Raw genomic sequence first — 20,562 nt, 5'->3', positions numbered from 1 at the left:
GTGTGTGTGTGTGTGTGTGCATTCACACACATGGGCCGCCCTCGTGACACACACGAAGTCCCCCTCCTGTTGGGTGTGCGAGGCTGCTGTGTGGGCTCAGTTTCGTCCGGGAACTTGGGACGGGAACTTGATTGACAGCAGGCACGGTGTCTCCTCGGGGTGGTGACTGTGGAGCGAATGTAGTCGAGCGGGTTGCAGTGAGCACCGTGGAACAGACAGAACGGACCTGGCAGGGGAGATCACAGAGGGCAGAGCCCTGTCGGCTGTCCCTGGGGGCCCTGCCAGGATGCCACGGGGCTGGCTGTCCCCCGGGCATCGCTCGTGACGCTTTGGGAATGTGGTGGCCATTCGCTCATCACCCTTAAGGGAGGGTTAACTGCCAGTCAGCACACAGCCACCCTCCCCGTGAAGGGAGGCACAGCGGAATCATATCCGCCGTCGGCAAAGCGCCCAGACTTTCAGCCGGGATTTGGTTGCAACATTTCAGGCCATTTTGGGAAAGGACTTCATTGCGTGAGAACATTTTTTTCAGTTTGTAATCATTGTAATATTTGAGCCAGTACCAGTGGCCCTTGAGGTGAATTGCTTTTTTATTATTAGAAGATGTGACGATGGACTGAACGCACGAGGCTGGGCGTCGGAGTCCGGCCGAGGGCTGACAGGGCGAGTGGGGGGACTTGTGGCAGCCAGCAGGTTCTGGGTCACAGGAGCTGAGGAGACGGATTATTTATGAAATGTGCAAAGCCTAACAAAATGACCTACCCTAGTGTAGTATTTATGAGGACGTTCTTATAAATGAAGCGTGAGTCCTTCAGAATTAAAGACGCAAACACAGGTTGCTGTACTTGGCTGCTAAGTTATCGTTTAACAAAAAGCCGCCTCGCCGACTTCTGAGTGGTTTGTGGCTGTTCACCTGCATCCCTCGTGGCCTGGGTCGGGCCCAGGGATTGAGGTGGGGGCCCTTCGGGACCCAGCGTGGGCAGGCAGGGCCGGCTCAGAGGCCAGCGTTTCGGTGGCTCGTCCCGGGCCTGCTGCTCACCGTCTGTGACCGGGACAAGGGTTAGGATTAGGGTTAGGGGTTAGGGGTTGGGGTTAGGGTTAGGGGTTAGGGGTTGGGGTTAGGGTTAGGGTTAGGGTCCTGGGTGAGGCCTCCTGCTGAGTCGTGTGAAAAGCGAGCACCGTATTTACCCTTTGAGTTGTTGTGGGGATTATACGCACGTACCCGTTTAGCACACAACTGCACTCGCAAACCAGCAGGCTCACTGCTGTGTTACCAGGCCCCAGCGTAGAGCCAGTGCGTCCGCGTCCCACAGCGAGACAGCGCCAGGCCCCCGTGAGGGGGTGACCCGTGGGGGCACATCGGCAGGCTTGTCCTCCAGGAGCTGTGACCTGGCAGGGCGGCAGAGGGATGACCGCGTATTTGCGTGGATGTGTGTGCACAGCGATCACGGGCAGGGTGTGTGTGGGGACAAGGGAGGGGGCCTCGCTGGGGAGGCGTTTAGGCTGGGAAGTGGGAAACCCTGGGTGAGGCGGGTAGCCGTGTTCGTGGTGGGTGTGTGTATCTCCCCAGCACACTGGTTAGGGGTTCCGCACTCCAGGGCAACCTCGTAAGTTCATTCTGTGCTACTTTGGAATTTGTCAAGTTGGGCAAGTGGTAGAATTCATCATCAGTGAAGAAGAGGTTAGAGTGAGTGTCCTATCCTGAGATCGGTGTATAAGATGTTTAATGGCGTAGAATAAAAATATCAAATACGTATTCAAAATGTATGGTTTTCTGTTTCTAATCTGGTTGAAAACGTGCCTCTTCTGTATTTTCCTTCATTTTGAACTTGCTCAGTTTTGACAGCCTTGCAAAAGTTGATGTGACTTGACATTTCACTTCTAAGCGTTAGCAGCGTGTTGCCAAACTAGACCTTGGTCGCACACCTTCGGAGGACACTGTGCTGATTGGCGGTTTCGAGTCCCGGGTGTGGGAGGACGCAGCGAAGAAAACACTTGTAGCAAAACCCGTGTGTTTCCGTCACATCGTGATTTCCTATGGCTGGTATTTCTTCTGCTGATTCCTCAAAGCCGGCGCTGCCCTGGGTCCCTTTGCCCACAAACTCGCAGTGACCGTCTGGGTTTAATGACCCGTCACCCACATCTCTCCACTTTACTCTTCGAACACAAATGGCTCTTTCTGTCCTTGGACTTTTCTCTCTGCAAGTGCTCTCACTGTGGAAGTGACATGTGCCGTTCCATGGAGAGAGAGTCTGTTGTCATTAATAAATAGCATCTCTTTAGTTCTCTGCTTATGATCAACTTTACTGGAACATCTGTTTCTCACAATTTGCAGTATCTGTAGAGGGTAATAAAACAGTCTGTTTCTGTTGGGATCCAAATCCAGCCTTCTCGAGAGCAGACATAACTGAGACCGTATTAGCACCAGGACGGACAGCCAGGGGGCTGGTTTCCAGTGTTCCCCACGGGGCGCACGGACGCAGAGCCCCTGCCTCGGGGAAGCGGCCGGTGCAGGCGTCTGGAACGAGCCGGCTGCCAACCGCATGTCAGGTTGCGTGGCGAGTTTTCTGTCTGCTGGCCCGATGCAAGTTTCTTTCTGAAATGTTTCACGCCGACTCAGGATGTGGATTGGGCCACGCCCGTGAGCCCGTGACAGAATGCAGGTTCTCGGAGCATCACTGACTCATCTGGCAAGTTGGAAACGCCTTTTCAAATGCCAGCTTTTGAGTTGCTGCTTCGGGGCACTGAGGTCAGGTGTCCCCAGGACGCGTCTGTGACATAGATGCGGGTTCCAGCTCAGCGTGCCCCTGGGACAGCGCCTCCTTTGTTTGAAACTTTTTTTTTGTCTGGCGGCATAACAATGTATTCTTGGGAAATTCAGTTTGAGGAGACAGGGAAATATTTTCGTGGAAGTTATGTCCAAGCCATCATGAGTGGGTAGGTTTTCTGGATGGTTTTGTGGAACATTCTGTTACCGTCTGAAGCAAGAGGGTGTGAGGTTAGGCAAGGTCAGGAGGCCTGGGGAAGGTTTAGGGCAATTGAGGGGGACAGAGCTGGGCTGGCGGGACCAAGTGACTAAAGCCACAGCGTGTCCACAGAACAAATCGTGTGTCCGTGTGCCAGCCCAGCGTCCCCCGGGAGTGGCGAGCGGGCAGGCAGGGCCAGAGGTCGGGGGATGAGCAGGTTGTTGTGTCCAGTGTGGCCTCCAGTCCCCCTGCCCCCAGCTGCACACACACACACACACACACACACACACACACACACGGCCTGGAGACAGTTCCCACGGGGCCCGGGGAGCCCACGGAAGATTGGGCAGGCAGGCTCTGTTGGCAGGCTGCCAGGAGGTATCTGGTGGCTCCCGGACATTTGATCATTTAGTTCTCTCTAATCACGTTAGGGGACCCCCACCCCCTGGCCCACCATGGCACTGGCTGTGGGAACCATCCCCGAACTGGGACGTGCCGGCTCTCCCAGCGGACCCAGGCGGCTTCCGATTTCTGTGTGGTCTCACCTGAACACGCGAGATGCCGTGGCTCCCGTCGGTGGCTGTGGCCGCCCCCGCCCCCCCCGCCGCCCACCGGGAGCAAGGTGCGGAGGACCCGTGTGCCCATCAGCCCGGCTGGGTCGCAGCTTTGGCTCCAGTCCTGTTAGAGGGCGGTGCCCACCCAGGTGGACTTCCTTTCCCATCGCAGGCATTCGTAAGCCTCACCAACGAAGAGACCATCTCGGTGTGGTGAGTTAGCCCAGCAGAGGCCTTGTAAAGCAGACCCGTGACGCCGTGGGGTCTCTGCACGGCTCCTTTAGGGTTCGGCTAAGCTCTGGATGAAAATCTCCAGCTCCTGTCGGAGGATCTGTGCTCATTTCCAGCAGCCGTTCTGAGTATGTGCTGCCTCGGCCTCGTGCGGACGCCGGGACGGGAGGCAGGGTGCGGGGAGCGGGCTTTGCCAGGAAGGCGGACGGTGGAGGGGCCCCGACAGCCGCACCCCCGGCCCAGGGTGTTGCATGAACCTGCACGGTGAGCAGCAGGGTGTCTGAACACGGTCCTGACCTGGTGGGAGAAGCCCGCGAAGATTCGGACACTCGGACGGGGCGGTGCCGCGGCCACATTTGCGTCTACGCGCCCTCGGGGGCCTGAGGGGCCAGGCAGGGAGCCACCCCGGGGCAGAGAGGAAGTGAGACAAGGGCTCCTTAATGGCTGGGCAGGTGAGCACAAGCATGGGGCACTCTTCACCGACTTGGGGACACAGCAGGGAAGGCCGTTTCTGGAAAGGGGCAGCACAGTAGAGAAGATAGGTTTAGGCTTGGAAGGTTGTGTGTGAGGCTCCCCTGGGACGTACACACGCACACGTACTTGAGACCCCACAAGGGTCTGTGATGTAGGGGAGCGCTCAGCGGCCCCCGCCTTTCCCCTGTGCTCCCAACACCGGCCCTTGTCCCCTCCTGTATTTCTGTTTAAAGAACAGGTTGCTAAGCGCATTGATGCCCCAAGGCACTGGTTCCCTGTCGGGTGATGGTGCCCCCAGGAGACACCGGCTCACGTCTGGCAATGTTGGGGGCACCCCTGGCATTCCTGGGTAGAGCCCAGGGATGCTGCTCAGGTCCAGCCCAGGACAGCCCGTGAGAAGCCCTGGACTGGGGAAGTTTTGTGGCTTCCAGAATCTTCTAGTCCTTTGGAGATACCTGTCTATCCCAAAAGCATGTTTCACTCAAAAGCTTTTTGTTGTTGTTTGTTTTAGTTTATTCACTTATTTTTGAGAGAGAGAGAGAGAGAGAGAGAGCGCGCGAACACGAGCAGGGGAGGGGCAGAGAGACAAGGAGAGAAAAAATTTAAAGCCGGATCAGCACTGAGAGTGCAGAGCCTGACGCGGGGCTGGAACTCACAAACCGTGAGGTTATGACCTGAGCCGAAGTCAGACGTTTAACCAGCTGAGCCACTCAGGCAGCCCCATTCAAAAGTTTTTAAAAGGAGGCGTCAGGATGTTACTTTTGTAAAGCGAAACGTGACTCCCTTGACCCTCGGCCACTGCTTCCTCTGCAGACAGGGCCACGATCAGCTCGAAGAACTCAGTGATGAGGGGTAAGACCCTGAGGGTGATTCCACCCAGAAAATGCTTGGGGAGTCAGCGAGGAAAGTGCACATCCTGGTCCGGGTCAGGCGGGACTACTGTCCCTGATGGGGGGGAGGGCCGCCGCAGGGGGCAGGCCAGGCTGTGGGACGAGCCAGCATGTGCCCTGGGCCCCCGCGTCTTTGTCTCGTGAGTCCTGACGGGGACGTTGCCGCACAGCGACTTGGCCACCAGCCAGGTCCAGTCTGGCCGGGAAATCGCCCTTCTTCAAGGCAGGGCTCTCATCCTGCCTGTCGCCTCATCTTGCTGCACACTCTCTTACAGAAGCCCATTCTTTTCTCGCTGGTCTCACAGGCAGCGGGAGAGTCTGCAAAGCGCAAGTAAACGTTGGAGAAATGGTAGCATCATGTGGAAAATGACAAGTGCCCCAAATTCCCATTAAGCTTTGCAAGACATTCTTCCAGGTGTTACACGTGTGCCAATTTATTGTTGTTCCTGCCCGCGCTTTGCGTGTTCGCGCGACACATGCTTTCGGGCCTGGATGCCCCGCTGGGCCAGCTCGTGGAGGCATTTTGCCCTCGGAGGACCACGGTGGTCCCCCTGCTGCCCCCAGGGACTGACCTCGGAGGAGACGGACGGAAGCCGGGTGACATTTTCTGTGTCCTGCAGGGACGTGCTGTCCGTTTTCTCAGACTCTTGATGGAGTCCTTCGCCTCCTAACTAGAGATGAAAGTTTTAAAGAACAGAGCCTCCGGCCCATGGTTCGTACCTGTGCATCGAGCTAGACAAGAAACAGGGGCCACTGCATTGAGGGCGTTTCAGTGCAGGTCCTCAGCTGAGCACAGAGGAGGGGACAGGAGCCCCCACCTTTGTGTCTCTGCCAGAAAGGACCCTTCTCACCCCTGATCTTATTTAACCTCCTAAATCCCTAGGGGTCTGATGCTGTCCTCACGTACGGTCGTGAAATGCTACCAGCTTAACGTGGTTACTGGCAGGGCCGGGTAGCCAGGCAGAGCCCGCCCTCCGGGGCCACGGCCACGGCCACCACGCCCTACTTCCTGGGTTCCTCCGAGGGGCAGCCTCTAGGCCAGACCCAGTACTCTGTTCCTGACAATCCTCAGTGAAGTGTGCAGACAACAGGGTTTTGTTTTGTTTTGTTTTTTAACATGTTATTTAGTTTTGAGAGAGAGAGAGAGAATGAGCAGGGGAGGAGCAGAGAGAGGGGGACAGAGGATCCCAAGCAGATTCCATGCTGACAGCAGCGAGCCCGACACAGAGCTCGAACTCATGAACTGTGACATCATGACCTGAGCTGAAGTCGGATGCTCAACGGTCTGAGCCGCCCAGGCTCCCTGATAACAGGGATTTTTACTTCTCCGTTGGTCTCAGTCCCTCTTTGGAGAAGACGGTTCTGTTTACTCCTCTGTGCTCCGTGTGAGAACAATACTCGGGGAAAACAGCAGGTCCTGCTTTCGTAGTTCTGTCTTGTTCTCACCCAGGGAACAGGCAACTAGGCTTAATGTAACAGAGGACACGGGGGTTCGTCCCAAAGGCTCCCTTGTGCCCTGTCCCTTGGCCTTTCCCCCACATTTCAGTTACCCAGGAGCAGACCCACGTCAGACCAGGTCTCCCTTTGCTCAGAGCCCTCTGAGCTCCAGCGCACCCGAGTGAGAGCCCCACCAGCCTCGGAGGCACAAGCTCCCTGTCCCTCTGTGCATCCCTCCGTCCCTCCCCTCCCCTCCCCCTCGGCTCCTGCTTCTCTCCCAGGCCACCTTCTGAGTTGCGCGTCCTGGCCCCCATTCCAGTGTCTGTTCAGAGTCCTGAGTCCTGCCCTGGGCACCCCTGCTCTGCACATTGGCCCCGACGTCAGCACGGCGTGCCCTCTGTCGTCTCCCCTGCACGCTGTAGGAGGGCGGGGTGGGGCCTGCGGCGGGGACCGTACGTGGTGCCCATGGGGGTTGTCAGAGCCGAGGTCCTGTCATTGGTGCGTGGGGCGTAGCGGGCTCGTGACCCCGCCTGCGGGACTCGAGAGGCCGGCGCAGCTGAGCGCGTGGTGGCGTTTGCGACATCTCGCCCGCCCTCCTGTGGTCCCCCGGGTCTGTGAAACCAATCCGGCAAGATTAGGAATTATTAACGTGTAGACTCCTTTCAGTGGGTTCTCCCGTGAGTCATTTGTAACTTTTACTAATTTACCAGCATGACATGACTGTTGTCCTCATCTGTTGTGCAGTTTCTTAAGTCGGTCAGCCGTTTGTTCGAACGTCAAGAAGCACGTTACTCCGAATTACTGTGCGCACTTAGCTTCGTATAGTTTCCTCTCTGCCGTTTCTTACCAGACGGGCCTAAGCGCAGTGACTGTGCGGGGGTGGGGAGGTCCTGATGTTTGTTCTCAGTGGTCTCAGAAGACCGCCGTGTGAGCGTTCGGTCGTGAGCGGTGAGCCCCCGACTCCTCCCTGCGTGGGCCCGGCCTGTCCCCCGTGCAGAGCTGGACCCCAGACACTCCTGTCGTGGGAGATGGGTGCCCGGGGCCGGGCGGGGCGGGGCTGGAAGGCAGGAGGACGTGGAGAGGCAGGCTGTGGGATGAGCAGGGAGGTGTTGCCCTGCCCTGAGCAGACGCTGACCCCAGCGGGGGCAGGGGGGAGTGGGGAGGAGAGAGCCACAGCTTCCGGCCAAGGCAGGGTGAACGCAGGGTGCCCTGCAGGGAGGCCGGGGCGACAGGCGTCGCTGAGGGCTGCGCCCTGAGCTGCACCCCACTCACCCCCCGTGTCTGGGAGCGGGGCCTGGTGGGCACCTTGAGCCCACGCCGCCCTCTGAGGCCCTGGTTCCTCTGCAAGAGTGTCCCTTCCCCGTGGTCCTGGCCACTCTGACCCCACTGGGGACCGGCCCTGCCAGCCCCCCAAGGCTTCTCAAGGGGCCGAAGCCCATCCAGATGCTGCCTTCCCTGGTCTTACACCCCGATCCCTGAGGGCAAGGACTTCACAACGATGTAAAGGCCCTGGGGTGTCAGAGCAGCGCCGCCCACATGGCTGTTGCAGAAATTACAGCGCTTCGGCTAGATTGCGGGTCTCATAGCCACGCTGGGACCAAAGCGCTGATGATAACGTTCTTGTTGGTAAATCTTAACAGCAGTTCACGGAGGAGCTTCTGGAACGGAGGCTGTTCAGACCAGGGCCTGCTGTCCTGGGCCTTGGCCTCCCAGTGTCCCAGGCTCTGGTTTCTGTTACCACCTGCGCTCTCCCCCTGCCCCCCCCCCCCCCCCCCGCCACCGCTGTGTTCATGTCCGGCTTTCCTGGGCCCTTTACCTGGAGGCGGCCTCTCCCTGGGTTTCCCACGGTGGACAGCATCTGCCGTTGTCCTCTGCAGGCCCACCCAGGGGTCCCCCTCCCGCACCCGATTGGACCCCCCAGGCCTTTCCAGAGCCCCCACCCTCCCCCCGCCTCGGCTTCCCAGGGGCCCTCACCCTCTAGGCACCCCCGGTGTCCTGGCTCCTGCCGTGTGCTTCCTCCCTACTTGGACCTCTGAGCCAGACTAAGGGCACTGTGTCTCGAGACTCTTTTCCCGAGTTGAGCACAGTCTCCAGCCGGGGAAGGCAGCGGAGCAAATCATTTGGAAAGTTGGCGGTCTCCATTCTGTTGGGTGAACCACCCCACCCTCTGGTAACTAACTGGTAACCCCCCGCAGTTAGCGCCGATTCAAAACCTACAATACGATTCTTTTCTTTACTCCTGGATTTCTAATGAGAATGTGAAAGCAGAGCGTTCCCAGCATTTCGGGTTGGACTTCTGTGTTTGTGTGAATTCTGTGCAGTCGTCTGACGTGAGGCTGTGGTCTTTCCAGATGCCTGCTCTGTGCCCGTCTCTGAGATCATCACCGTCGAAGAAACGGACATCCACAGCAGGCACTACGGCCGCGGAAAATGGCAGAAGATGGAAAAGCCCTTCGCTTTCACAGGTGATGGAGCGAATCCGTCCCGCGTCTCCGGGGACTGCGCGCAGATGCCCCAAAAGGCCACGGTTTCGTCGTTTGCTCGACAAATTCAGTGTTTCTTTGCTTTATCTCGCAGAGACTGCCTTATGCAGTTTTTCCCAAGATCTCCTTTTGATTAATGTTTTGATCAGCTTTGACTTTCTTTGCTTTTTAACACGAGTGAGGAGAACTGAGACATAGGCCGGAAGGCGGGGGCGGCACGGGGACCCTGCCAGGCTGCGAGGCTGCACACGGGGCGCGAGGCTGCGCTCCGTGACCCCCCGACCCGCCGCGCTGTCTGTCTCCGCAGTGCACCGCGTGAAGAGGGCCCGACGTCACCGCTGGAGGTGGGCGCAGGTGACCTTCTGCTGCGCTGAGGAGCCGCTGTGTCACCTGTGGCTGCAGACGCTGCGGGAGCTGCTGGAGAAGCTGAGTACGTGGAGAGCGGCGCGGTCGCCGGGGCCCGCGTGGGACCCTGTGATCGCGGCTGCTTCCCTGCCTTTTGCACACCTTCCCGTAACCCAGTGCACTGCTGAATTGGGGTGGCTTAAAAATACGCCAGTTTTACCAGTTACGGGACCAGCCTGGCACCGGGCGCTGCCCCAGGCATGGCCTTCCAGGGGCCGGGGCGCCTTCCCTGACCGGCCGCCAGGTGGGGGGGGGGGGGGACAGGCCCCTGGGCCCGCTGAGCCCCAGGTTCTATTTCTGGGAAGCGGGGATGGCGATAGCTACGTTCCCGGTGGATGTGGGGAGTGAGCCAGGGACGTGGGGGCGCCCCTGTGCACACCTGCGCCCCGAGTCTGTCTGTCGCCCCTTGGAACGCACAAGATGCCAGCTCATCCTCTGTCTGGAGTCCTGTTTGGTTATAATCGTAACACGTCGTTCTGTGAGCTCAGTCCAGGCTTTCTTTCACTGTAGAAGAGAAACCGTGTGTGGGTAGGTTTGTTTTCGGTCTTCTTTGATTCATTTGGCATCTGGATCAAAGAAGCGAATTATAATGTGTTGAAAGCCTGTCAGCTGCAGAGAGACTTGCTCGCTCCAAGAGGTGCCTTTGGTATTCTGCGTCCCGCCATCTAATCCCGCGGGACGTGACCTCCCTTACCTGCTGCCGGGCCAGTGACCCCCGACCTCTCCCCGCGTCTCCCTGTCCCGCTGTGTGAGTCTGCGCGGAAGTTGCTCCCTGCCCGTCTGCCGCCTTCTCCTCCATCTTTGCAGACTCGTCCTCCTCGTCCCCGCTGCCCCCTTCCTCCTTCCTCTGCTCGCTTTCCTGAGACTCTGAGTCTGTAGACTCTGGCCGATTCTGTAGGTTCAGACCCCAAGAGGAAGTTCGCCAAACCTGCCCCCCATTGGACGGCGGGCGCGTATTTCCCGCGTAACTGGTAGGAAAGCGCACACGGTTGTACACGTGTCGCAGGCGCTGGTGTGGACAAGAATTCCGGGATTCTGTTACCTCAGCTACTCTGTAACTAACTCTGTGTCCGTCTGTTGTGGTGTTTACTGGAGGTCGTGTAGACGCAGGGAAGCGCCCAGATCAGGAGCGCGTGGCCCGGGAGCTCTCACACACCCGGCGCTCTGAGCAAGCATCCGGCATCCACAGCCGGACACCGCCAGCTCCCGGGGCTCCCTGGGCCCCCTGCAGGCACACCCCACCCCCCGCTCCCTCACGGGGTGATCACTGCCTGGCTTCTGAACGACCGGCTTCAGTTGATGAGTCACCGTGCTCTGCAGAGCTCCTGTGTCTGGCTGGCTGGCTCAGTGTCAGTTTGTGAAGCTTCCCCACGCTGTGCGTGCGGTGTCAGCTGCTCGTTCTCTTGATGGCGTGGCCCTCTGTGTCCGACCACTTACTCATCCATTTTACTGTGGCAGGTCGCTGGGAGAGCTCCCCGGTGTGGGCCGTTGCAGACAATCCTGTATGTTCTGAGCGTTCTGGTGCGCGTCTCGTGTGGACACATGCCTGCATTTCCGTTGGCTGCGTGCGGGAGTGCAGTCGGTGGTTCGAGTGGCCCCCGGGGCGTATGTGCCACCTCAGTAGACAGCGTCAGACGGCGACACTCCCACCAGCAGAATATGAGAGTCCTGGTTGCCCCGAGTCTTGCCCACACCTCAATAATTGTAGCTGTTTGGGTGGGTGTTACGAGTCTTGCGTGACGGGGTTAATTTACATTTCCCTGATAGCTAAAGAGGTTGAGAAACACACTCCTGTGTTTCTGGGCCATTCGGAAATCCCCTTTCGTAAGGAGTCTGCTGTTCGGGTCTCTTGTCCACTTTTCTGTTGGCTTATCTGTCTTTTCTTAACGTTACCTGGATATTCTTTGTATATCATGGATCCAAATCTTTTATTGGATTTATGAATTACCGACATCATTTCTCATTCTGTGGCTTGCCTTTTTAGTCTCTTACTGGTGTCTGTTGATGGACGGACATCCTTTTTTTTTTTTTTTTTTTTTTCTTTTTTTAAGTAGGCTTCATCCCAGCATGAAGCCCAACATGGGGCTCGAACTCCCCAACCGTGAGATCAAGACCCGAGCTGAGATCAGAGTCGGACGGGTAACCGACTGAGCCCCCAGGTGCCCCAGACATCCTTCATTTTAATGTAGATCTATTGATCTTTTTGTTTTGTTTTGCTCTATGGTTAGTTTGGGTCCTATTTGACGTCTTTGTCCACTCCAGAGCCATGAAGATATTTTCTCCTCAGAACCTTGTTTTACCTTTCACATTTAGACCTAGAATCCACCTAGAATTCATTTGGGTGTGTGGTGTTAGGTGAGCGGTCAGGGTTTACTTAAACACAGATGTCTGCTCGACCCCACGCCGTTGAGGGAAGGAGCGTCCCTCCCCCCACGCGCCATGAGCCGCCATGTTGTTCTCCACGAACTTGGCTCGTGTGTGCAGAACTTGAATGGATTTCCACTTTGTGCCCAGTGACGTTGCTAAGTCCGCTTTTTAATAGATTGATGGTTCTTTTGGATTTTCTTCGAACGCAGTCATGTCAACTGTGAGTAATGACCCTTCTCATTCATCCGTCATGGTTCTTGTGCCATTTATGTCTCTTTCTCACAGTTTTGCCCTGGTGTGGATCCCGGCGTGGGGAGGGTCGTCTCAGTCCTGTTCTCGGGGCTGTTTCCGACATTTCACTGTCAAGGATGATGTTTCTTAGGTTTTTCATAGATTTTTTTTTTATAATTTTTTTTTTAACGTTTATTTATTTTTGAGACAGAGACAGAGCATGAACGGGGGAGGGTCAGAGAGAGGGACACACAGAATCTGAAATAGGCTCCAGGCTCTGAGCGGTCAGCACAGAGCCCGACGCGGGGCTCGAACTCACGGACCGCAAGATCATGACCTGAGCCGAAGTCGGCCGCTTCACCGACTGAGCCACCCAGGCGCCCCCATAGATTTTTTAAAAAACATATTAAAGGGGCACCTGGCTGGCTCAGTCAGCGGAGCGGGCAACTCCTGATCTCGGGGTCATGAGTTTGAGCCCCACGTTGGGTGTAGAGATTTCTTAAAAAGTAAAAATTAAAAAAGAATTAAAAATAGGTAAAAACATATAAAGGACGTTCTTTTCAAATTCCTAGTTTTAGGAGTTTGTTTTTCCTTCAGCCATGACTAACTGATAAATTTGATGAATGCTTTTTCTGCATCTGTTGGGGTGCCTGTGTGATTGTCTCCTTTTGGAGTCCGTGTGTTAAGTACATTGGCTTCTCTTTGTACAGATGCCTTTGTATTCCTATGAAATCCAACTTGGTCATGACGTGTTACTCTTTTTCTATGTATTTCTGGAGTTGACTTGCTGATATTTGGTTCAGGATTTCTACGCCTCGGCTGAGGGGAGACATCGACCCATAGCTCCCCTCTGACCACGCCCTTGTCTGGTTTCACTGCCAAGCATTGGTGGCCCCATGCGGGGAGCTGGGAGGTGCTCGGTCCTTCTGTGCAAGAGTTTATGTGATTCTGGGGACTATGGTCTTCCCTAAAAACTTGGAAGGATTCACTGGTGAGCCCTCTGGGCCTGGGCTTTCTTTGGGAGGTTTTCATTAATGACTTTGGTTTCTTTATTAAATATCAGACTCGTCAGATTTTTCTATTGCTTCTGCCAGCTTTGGTAAATTGTATTTGTTTTCAGAAAATTTGTCTATCCAAATTTATAAGTTTATTCATAATCCTTTCACTTTCCCTGTAATATGTGCAGATTCTGGAATAATGTCCCCTTTCTTGCTCTGGGTAAACAATAGTTTATCTCTTCTCCCTTTTTCTTTATCAGCTTTATTAAGGAATTACCAATTTCATGAATCTCTTCAAAGAACCAACTTCTGACTTTGTTGATTTTCTCTACTGTGTGTTATCCCCCCTCCAGTATTTTATCATGAAGATTTTCAAACATACAGAAGGGAAAAATTGCAAGAATTGTACAGTGAATGCACACATATCCAAAGCCTCGATTCTACAGCAGTTAACATGTTGTTGTATCTGCTTTGTCGATGTCTGTGGATCTATCCAGTAGTTAATAGTGTTCTTCGCTGAGTTTCAGAGTTAAGTGATGGATGTGGGGTGCTTCACCTTTAAACACTTCAGCGGGCGCCTCACTAATTAGAGATGAACATTTGTTTACAGTTCTGAGCTAGAATTTCCGTACAGCGAAACGGACAGACCGTGAGTTTAAATCCGTGATGTTGACACATAACATACAGGTGCCGTGTACCCCACACCCCTCCCTGTGAGACTCACGTCACCCCAGAGTCTTCTGATGATCCTTCCCATCAGTGCAGAGAGGATCCCTCTGAATGGAATCGTGTGACGGGGGCCTTTCGAGGGCTTCGGGCTCTCCGCGTCATGAGTCAGAGATGTGTCCGTGCTGGTAAATATGCCAGCGGTTTGTGCCTTTTTATGGCCGAGTAGCATTCCATTGTGCAGCTGGACCACTGGTGTGTCGGTCGTCAGTCGACGGGCGTTTGGGATATTTCTGCTCGGGGCTGTGGTGAATGGCCCCGCTGGGAACATCTGTGTGCAGGATTTTGTGGGGACTTAGGTTTTCAGTTTTCTTGGGCATATATACTTTCTTGCCACGTCGATTGATTTGTTAGTAAAGTTGGGTTTTTAAATATCAAAATCTGTTTGAACTGACCCCAACAGAAATGTGGGAGCTGTTGTAAGAGCACAGGCGTGACCCACGTGGGGAGGTTCTCTGGACGGGACTGGAACCAGGGACCGGGGGGCTGTCCGTGTCTCGCCGTCTGTCCGTCTCTCTGTCCGTCTCCATGGACTACATGTCAGGCTCTGTCTGTGCCTGTCGGTCTGTCTGTCTCTCCTGGCGCTCTGTCCCGTATATCCGTTTCTTCTTGTTCTCTGCAGACCCACGTTCCTGAACATGAAGCAGGCGAGGCTGCTGCTGCCTTCCGGAATTCTGAGTTCTGGGGGCTTCTGGGAGACCTTGCAGATGTGCAGAGCTTCTGCCCGTTCTCACAGGCCGGCCCTTCTCCCTGCTCGTAGATGAAGAAGCCCTTCCGTGCTGTTCTTTGACTTAAAAATACTTTCTCCCAGACGGTCCTACGCAGAGTCCTCACACCATCGTGGTTTGATTTTGTTCAGTAACACAGTACTTGGGAGAGAGTATTTGTGACACCCGTTGTGATTTACGCACTGTTGTTGTCTTGTAGCATCCAGACCAAAGCATTTACTGGTGTTTATTAATCCGTTTGGAGGGAAAGGACAAGGCAAGCGGATATATGAAAGGAAAGTGGCCCCACTGTTTACCTTAGCGTCCATCACCACCGAAATAATCGGTAAGGTATAAATTCTCCGTTAAATACGTAGGCGTGTTTGAGAATGACTCTAGACAAGATTTTTATCTTATGTGATTATTTTATTCATTTTTAATTTTTTTCTTTTTTAATTTTTTTTTTAACGTTTATTTATTTTCGAGACAGGGAGAGACAGAGCATGAACAGGGGAGGGTCAGAGAGAGAGACACACAGAATATGAAGCAGGCTTCAGGCTCTAAGCTGTCAGCACAGAGCCCGATGCGGGGCTAGAACTCACGGACCGCAAGATCGTGACCTGAGCTGAAGTCGGCCGCCTAACCGACTGAGCCACCCAGGCGCCCCCATTTTAAATTTTTTTAAATGTTTGTTTATTTTTGACAGAGAGCACGAGTGAGCATGAGTGGGGGAGGGGCAGAGAGAGAGGGAGGCCTGGAATTCAAAGCAGGCGCCAGGCTCCGAGCTGTCAGCACAGAGCCCAACGTGGGTCTCAAACTCACAGACCATGAGATCATGACCTGAGCTGAAGTCAAACGCTTAACCAACTGAGCCACCCAGGCGCCCCTCCACACTTTAAAAAAAAAAAAAAAAAAAAAACTTACTAAAATATTATTTATTTTTGCTTTAATTGTTTTTTTTTTTTTTTTTTTAAATTTTTTTTTTCAACGTTTATTTATTTTTGGGACAGAGAGAGAGACAGAGCATGAACGGGGGAGGGGCAGAGAGAGAGGGAGACACAGAGGGAAACAGTCTCCAGGCTCTGAGCCATCAGCCCAGAGCCTGACGCGGGGCTCGAACTCCCGGACCGCGAGATCGTGACCTGGCTGAAGTCGGACGCCCAACCGACTGCGCCACCCAGGCGCCCCGCTTTAATTGTTTTTTAATGTTTATTTTTGAGAGACAGAGCAGGAGCAGGGGAGGAGCAGAGAGAGGGAGACACAGAATCCGAAGCAAGCTCCAGGCCCTGAGCTATCAGCACAGAGCCCGACGCGGGGCTCGAACTCACGGACCGTGAGATCATGACCTGAGCCGAAGTCGGACGCTTAACCGACTGAGCCACCCAGGCGCCCCATTATGTGATTATTTTAAACAAAATAAAATACGTTGTTTTCTATGCCAGAATGGGAACAGTACACAACAAAGAATGTATACCTCTCTGGCCCAGTCTTAGCATAGAAGAGAAACACTAAGAAGATAAAAGGGTCAGGATCACGGACAGAAGATTCGTGGAAGAAGAAAGACGAGTGATTCGATGAGGCTTAGAAGTAATTTCACCAACGAGTGATGTTTTAAGAAACGTGATGTGGGGGCGGGTGCAGGAAGCCGGGGTTCTCCTCCCCGGACCCCGTGCTCTGGGGTCTGCACACGCGTGGCAATGCGGGCGAAGAGCCTTACAAATTAGGGGGTCGGTCAGGAGTCCAGATGTGAGTCCTCCCCAGGACGGCAGTCGGATGCACACAAGTGCCCACGCGTACACTGCCACGTCCCGTAAGAGCAGCACACTGAGACCGCGTAAATGCCCGCTGACAGGAAACGTGGAGGTACCGCTGCCCGAGTGTGGCGAAACGGAAGGGACAGCGAGCGGGTGGACCTTTAACGTGGTCTTTACGGAGAGCTTTTCACTTAAGAAAACGGTCAGGGCCGGGAACACCGGGGAATAAGTCTGCCCGCACAGCAGAATTTCAGTTGTGTCTTCGTGTCTTACGTTGAGTATACAGATGTGGGCTGACGTTTTCTTCTCTTTTTTCTTTTCTTTTCTTTTCTTTTCTTTTCTTTTCTTTTCTTTTCTCTTCTCTTCTCTTCTCTTCTCTTCTCTTTTCTTTTCTCTTCTCTTCTCTTTTCTTTTCTTTTCTTTTCTTTTCCTTTTCTGTTCTCTTCTCTTTTCTTTTCTTTTTTTTTCTTTTTTCTTTTCTTTTCTTTTCTTTTTTGTCTTGGTATTTTCTAAAATTTCAAACTAACTTGGATAATAAGGAAAAGCTATAAAATCTCTTTCCAAAAAGTTACCATTTGTTGGCAATTAGATGCCAAGAAGGTGGCGTCTTCCCCCGAGGAATGCGTCCTGAACGAGGGTTGCCTCCGCCTGGGCTCGGCGCCCCACCCCCACTCCATCCCCCTGAGGATGTTCTAGGACCTCATTTTAAAAGAATGGTTTGCTTGCCTCTTATGTTAACTCAGACTCTCAGGTTCGAACGTAAACCGTACAATGAAATATTATCTTTTCCCCGTAGTCACCGAACGTGCTAATCAGGCTAAGGAGAGCTTATACGAGATCAACATAGATAAATACGACGGGTGAGTAAGGTTCCTTTCAGGCCCTCCCCACCTGTCTTAGTTTTGTCCGCTCCCTGCCCTTGCTTTTCCTGATTGTCAAAGTAAACCTGCTTCCTATAGAAAACCAGAAACTGCAGAAACTTTCCATCACCCCTTCTCTGCGTCTGGGAGACAACCGTGGACCGTTTTCCTTCTCCATCTCTTACTACCTGCATGTGCAGATTAACTTTTTCTGAGCAGTGGAGAGCACGGCATTGCGGGGACAGCAGAAGGGACCCTAACACCCATGTCCCCTGCAGGATCGTCTGCGTTGGTGGAGACGGCATGTTCAGCGAGGTCTTGCACGGCCTGATTGGCAGGACGCAGAGGAACGCCGGCGTGGACCAGAACCAGCCCCGGGCAGCCCTGGTGCCCAGCCCACTCCGGATCGGCATCATCCCTGCGGGTAGGGCGTCCCGTCCTCGTCCCCGTCCCTGTCCCTGGGGGCGTGGAGCTTCCTTCAGGTTCATTCTGTTACCGAGCTGGGGATTTTATCAGCACATGGGTGAAGGCTTTGTTGACAGTTGATGGCGGAGGAAAGGACCACTGATGTGTGCCTGGGGGAGTCCTGTCTTCCCCCGACACCTGCTTCCCACAAGCGCCCAGCAGCTGGCAGCTGGGGGACAGTTGGCTCTCAAAGGACTGCCGAATGGCAGGGGAAGGGGGTGGGAGGACGGGGGGCACTGGGACCCCAGAGCGCAACTGAGGAGGAAAGGACCCCAGAAAGCAGGTGGTCTTCTAGAAGTGGCTTGTAGCCCAGACCTGGGGGCGCTGGGCTTGGGGGAAGGGCCCATGCAATGGGGGCCGGGAAGGAGGGAGCCGGGCCTGTTAGCCCTGTGGGCCCCTGGGCTGTGTCCCAAAGACATAGCTCAGTGGGTTTTAGGTCTTTCTAGGAAGTGCCTAGTTCTTTGAAAAATGACAGTGCTAAGCCAAGCAAAGCCTGGGCATTGTTGGTTTAAGGCTTTGCAAACAAGGCCACGGGGATGAGGTGCCTTCTGCCCTGCGCCCTGTGTCCCCGCCCTGTGTCCGCACTGACACAGGCTGGCTGCGGGCCAGGGTCTGGGCAATATCCCCACGTCACGTGTCATGTAATTCCTGTAATTCCGTGGTCACGACCGCTCTGTGAGGGAGGTGCCGCCATCATCCACAGATGAGGGGTCTCGAGGTCACCCAGAAGGGCACGGACCGTGGGAACTCAGAGACCTCTCTGCCCCACCCTACAGTCAGGAAGAGTCTTGTCTTTTTCCGACTGACGGTGTTTGTATATTAAACATATTTATTCTTGGTCGCTTCGGTCTCAGCTGTTTTCTCAGGTTAGGCTTGTCTTTGGACTTTGAACGTGGTCTGCTCTGGGCTACGTGAATTTTGTTTGTCCACATGCCGAACTATTTTTCCTTGATGTCACCACGTGCCTGCAGTGGCTCTAATGCTTAAAACTCTCAGCTCTGAGCGTTCATGTTCGTGGGAGCCCGTGCAGCTACATCAGGCATGTGAGGACGGACCGAGGCCGGCTCTGCGCCCTCTGGGCCTCGGGGTGCAGCGAACTAGACGGGTGTGGCCTCTGCCCACGGAGGAGCCCCCAGCACACGAGGAAGCGTGGGCGCTGCGGGGAGACAGTTCAGGGAGAACGGCCGGGACGGCTTCTCTCTGCAGGGAGTCCAGGGCTGTTCTGAGAGGGGACAGGTGAGGCGCCAGCCGTGCACGGGGTCAGCTGGGACGGGGGGCAGATGGGAATGAGCTGTGTGCTGAGGAGGGGGGCCCATGGGGCAGGAGTGCCAGGACTGGGGTAACGGAGGCGCCTGGACAGGGGCCCAGCGTGGGGCTCGAGTCCCGAGGGCCTTGCGGTGAGACACAGAGGGAAGAGTCTCATGGGCCCGTGGGCAGTGTCGTCTGCGTGGGCTCGAAGACCACCCCCTACGCTCTGCTCAGGGCGCCATTGCCTGAGGCCTAGGGAGGACGCCCGTGGTTTGGTCGGTGGCCCCGTGGGCAGCTGTGACTTGGGCACAGAGTGAGCCCAAGGAACCAAGGGTGACGGAGGCGGCCAGGGTGACCCCATGATGTTGGACTTGGCAGCCTGGGGAGGGGCCACGACGAGGCAAGAGTTCTGATGGAGATCCGAGATGGTGCTCCCGGGGGCCCTGAGGAGCAGTCAGGAGGAGGGGGTGGTGTGGGGGGGTCCGGGACAGAGCATGATGGAGGCCACCGCTGCAGCCGCTCTGGGTCCCGAGCTGATGTTTCCTAAATTCAGCCTCTTTCCGCTGGAGTATTTGGAGGTATTAGCGAGGCCGCAGAGAGCCGACCCTCCACCCGGCGTCTTCCCGTCACTGCCCCTGTGCTGCGCGGTGGGGCCCCAGCGCCTCGGGAGGGACGCGGCTCAGCATGGGGGGCCGATGATGCCAGAACCACGTCCTGACGCCTGAGCTGAGCCAGACCTTGCGTTTCCGGCCGGAAGCTGGGCCTTCCTCTTGGTTAAAGCCTGGGCCACAGGCTTGAGGAGATGACCGGGGAGTTACGTCGGACCCGAGGGTCGAGCTGTTGAAGGCACGCTGACAGAACGCCAGAAGGGAACAGTGGTGTTGGGGGCACCCGTGAGGACCGGGACGTGTGCGTGGACTTGTCTGCCGGCGCCCGGGTCCCTCCGCCTGCGCCAGAGTTCACCCAGTCCGTCGGTGCCCGTGCGTTCTCGGCCCGGCTGCGGCCCAGGAGTGAGCAAGGCCGGGCGCGTGGGCTGTGGGGACGCAGACATGGGTGAATAAGGAAGAGAGCAGAGCAGTGGCAGGGGCCACGCCCTTGCAGATGGGGGGCTCTGGACGGCCTTCCGGGGTGAAGTGTGGTGAGGGCAGGAGGGGGCCTGGCTGCGGGTGTGCTGTCCTCGGGGGGCGGGGTCCTCCTGGGAGAAAGGGGCAGGTGGCAGGTGCCGGCCGAGGGGCGGCGGCCCCGTGAAGGATCCCAAGTAGGTGGGAGGCTGAGCAGTCCCCTCCTTCGAAAATCTGACCTTTCAGTAAAACGATCCCTGAAAACCGTCGGAAGCTCTGTTCACCTGCCCCACTCTTTGCCCAGAGGACCCGGGTGACCGAGAGAGAAGGTGCGTCCTGCCCGTTCAGGGCGATGGCGGGATCTAGAATTAAATCCTGGAACACAAGCACATTTCCGTCCATCTTACACCTGGATAGAAGGTGTTTGCGTTGAACTCCGGCTCCAGAAATGGGGGCCACACCCCAGCCCGGCCCAGGCCCGGACCCTGGACGCCTGACCAGAAAGGCCGGTCGCCTCGCCCTGTCCCGCCCACGCCTCCCTAGACGAGACGCCTCTGGCAGCTTGGGAACAGCACGGGCCCACCTCTGTTGTGGTTGTAGAGGGCGTCCCACGCTCGCAGACCTTCCGGCCCCACGAGGTTCCTTCTCGAGACTCGGAGCTCCCCCGCGGGGTCCCCCTGTACGGGGTGGCCCAGACGCAGGGAC

At 55.7% G+C, this 20,562-nt stretch overlaps 1 protein-coding gene across 1 annotated transcript in view; it reads left to right on the top strand.

Moving 5' to 3' along the window:
* CERK (ceramide kinase) overlaps window positions 1–20,562 on the top strand; it is a gene marked incomplete at its 5' end in the record, with an annotated part of 45,916 nt that overhangs the window by 14,890 nt on the left and 10,464 nt on the right. The window contains 5 exons of the mRNA XM_047066421.1: window positions 8,904–9,017; window positions 9,343–9,465; window positions 14,690–14,815; window positions 17,020–17,083; window positions 17,362–17,507. Of these exons, the coding sequence (XP_046922377.1) occupies window positions 8,904–9,017; window positions 9,343–9,465; window positions 14,690–14,815; window positions 17,020–17,083; window positions 17,362–17,507 (573 nt within the window). The remainder of the gene's footprint in view (window positions 1–8,903; window positions 9,018–9,342; window positions 9,466–14,689; window positions 14,816–17,019; window positions 17,084–17,361; window positions 17,508–20,562) is intronic.

The sequence above is a fragment of the Lynx rufus genome, unplaced genomic scaffold (assembly GCF_022079265.1).
Source record: "Lynx rufus isolate CCGP_SWC_20201006 ecotype Redwood Valley unplaced genomic scaffold, mLynRuf1.p SCAF_7, whole genome shotgun sequence".
NCBI lineage: Eukaryota > Metazoa > Chordata > Mammalia > Carnivora > Felidae > Lynx > Lynx rufus.
Note: the sequence above shows the minus strand (reverse complement) of the source record. Positions and strands in the feature narration are given on the sequence as shown.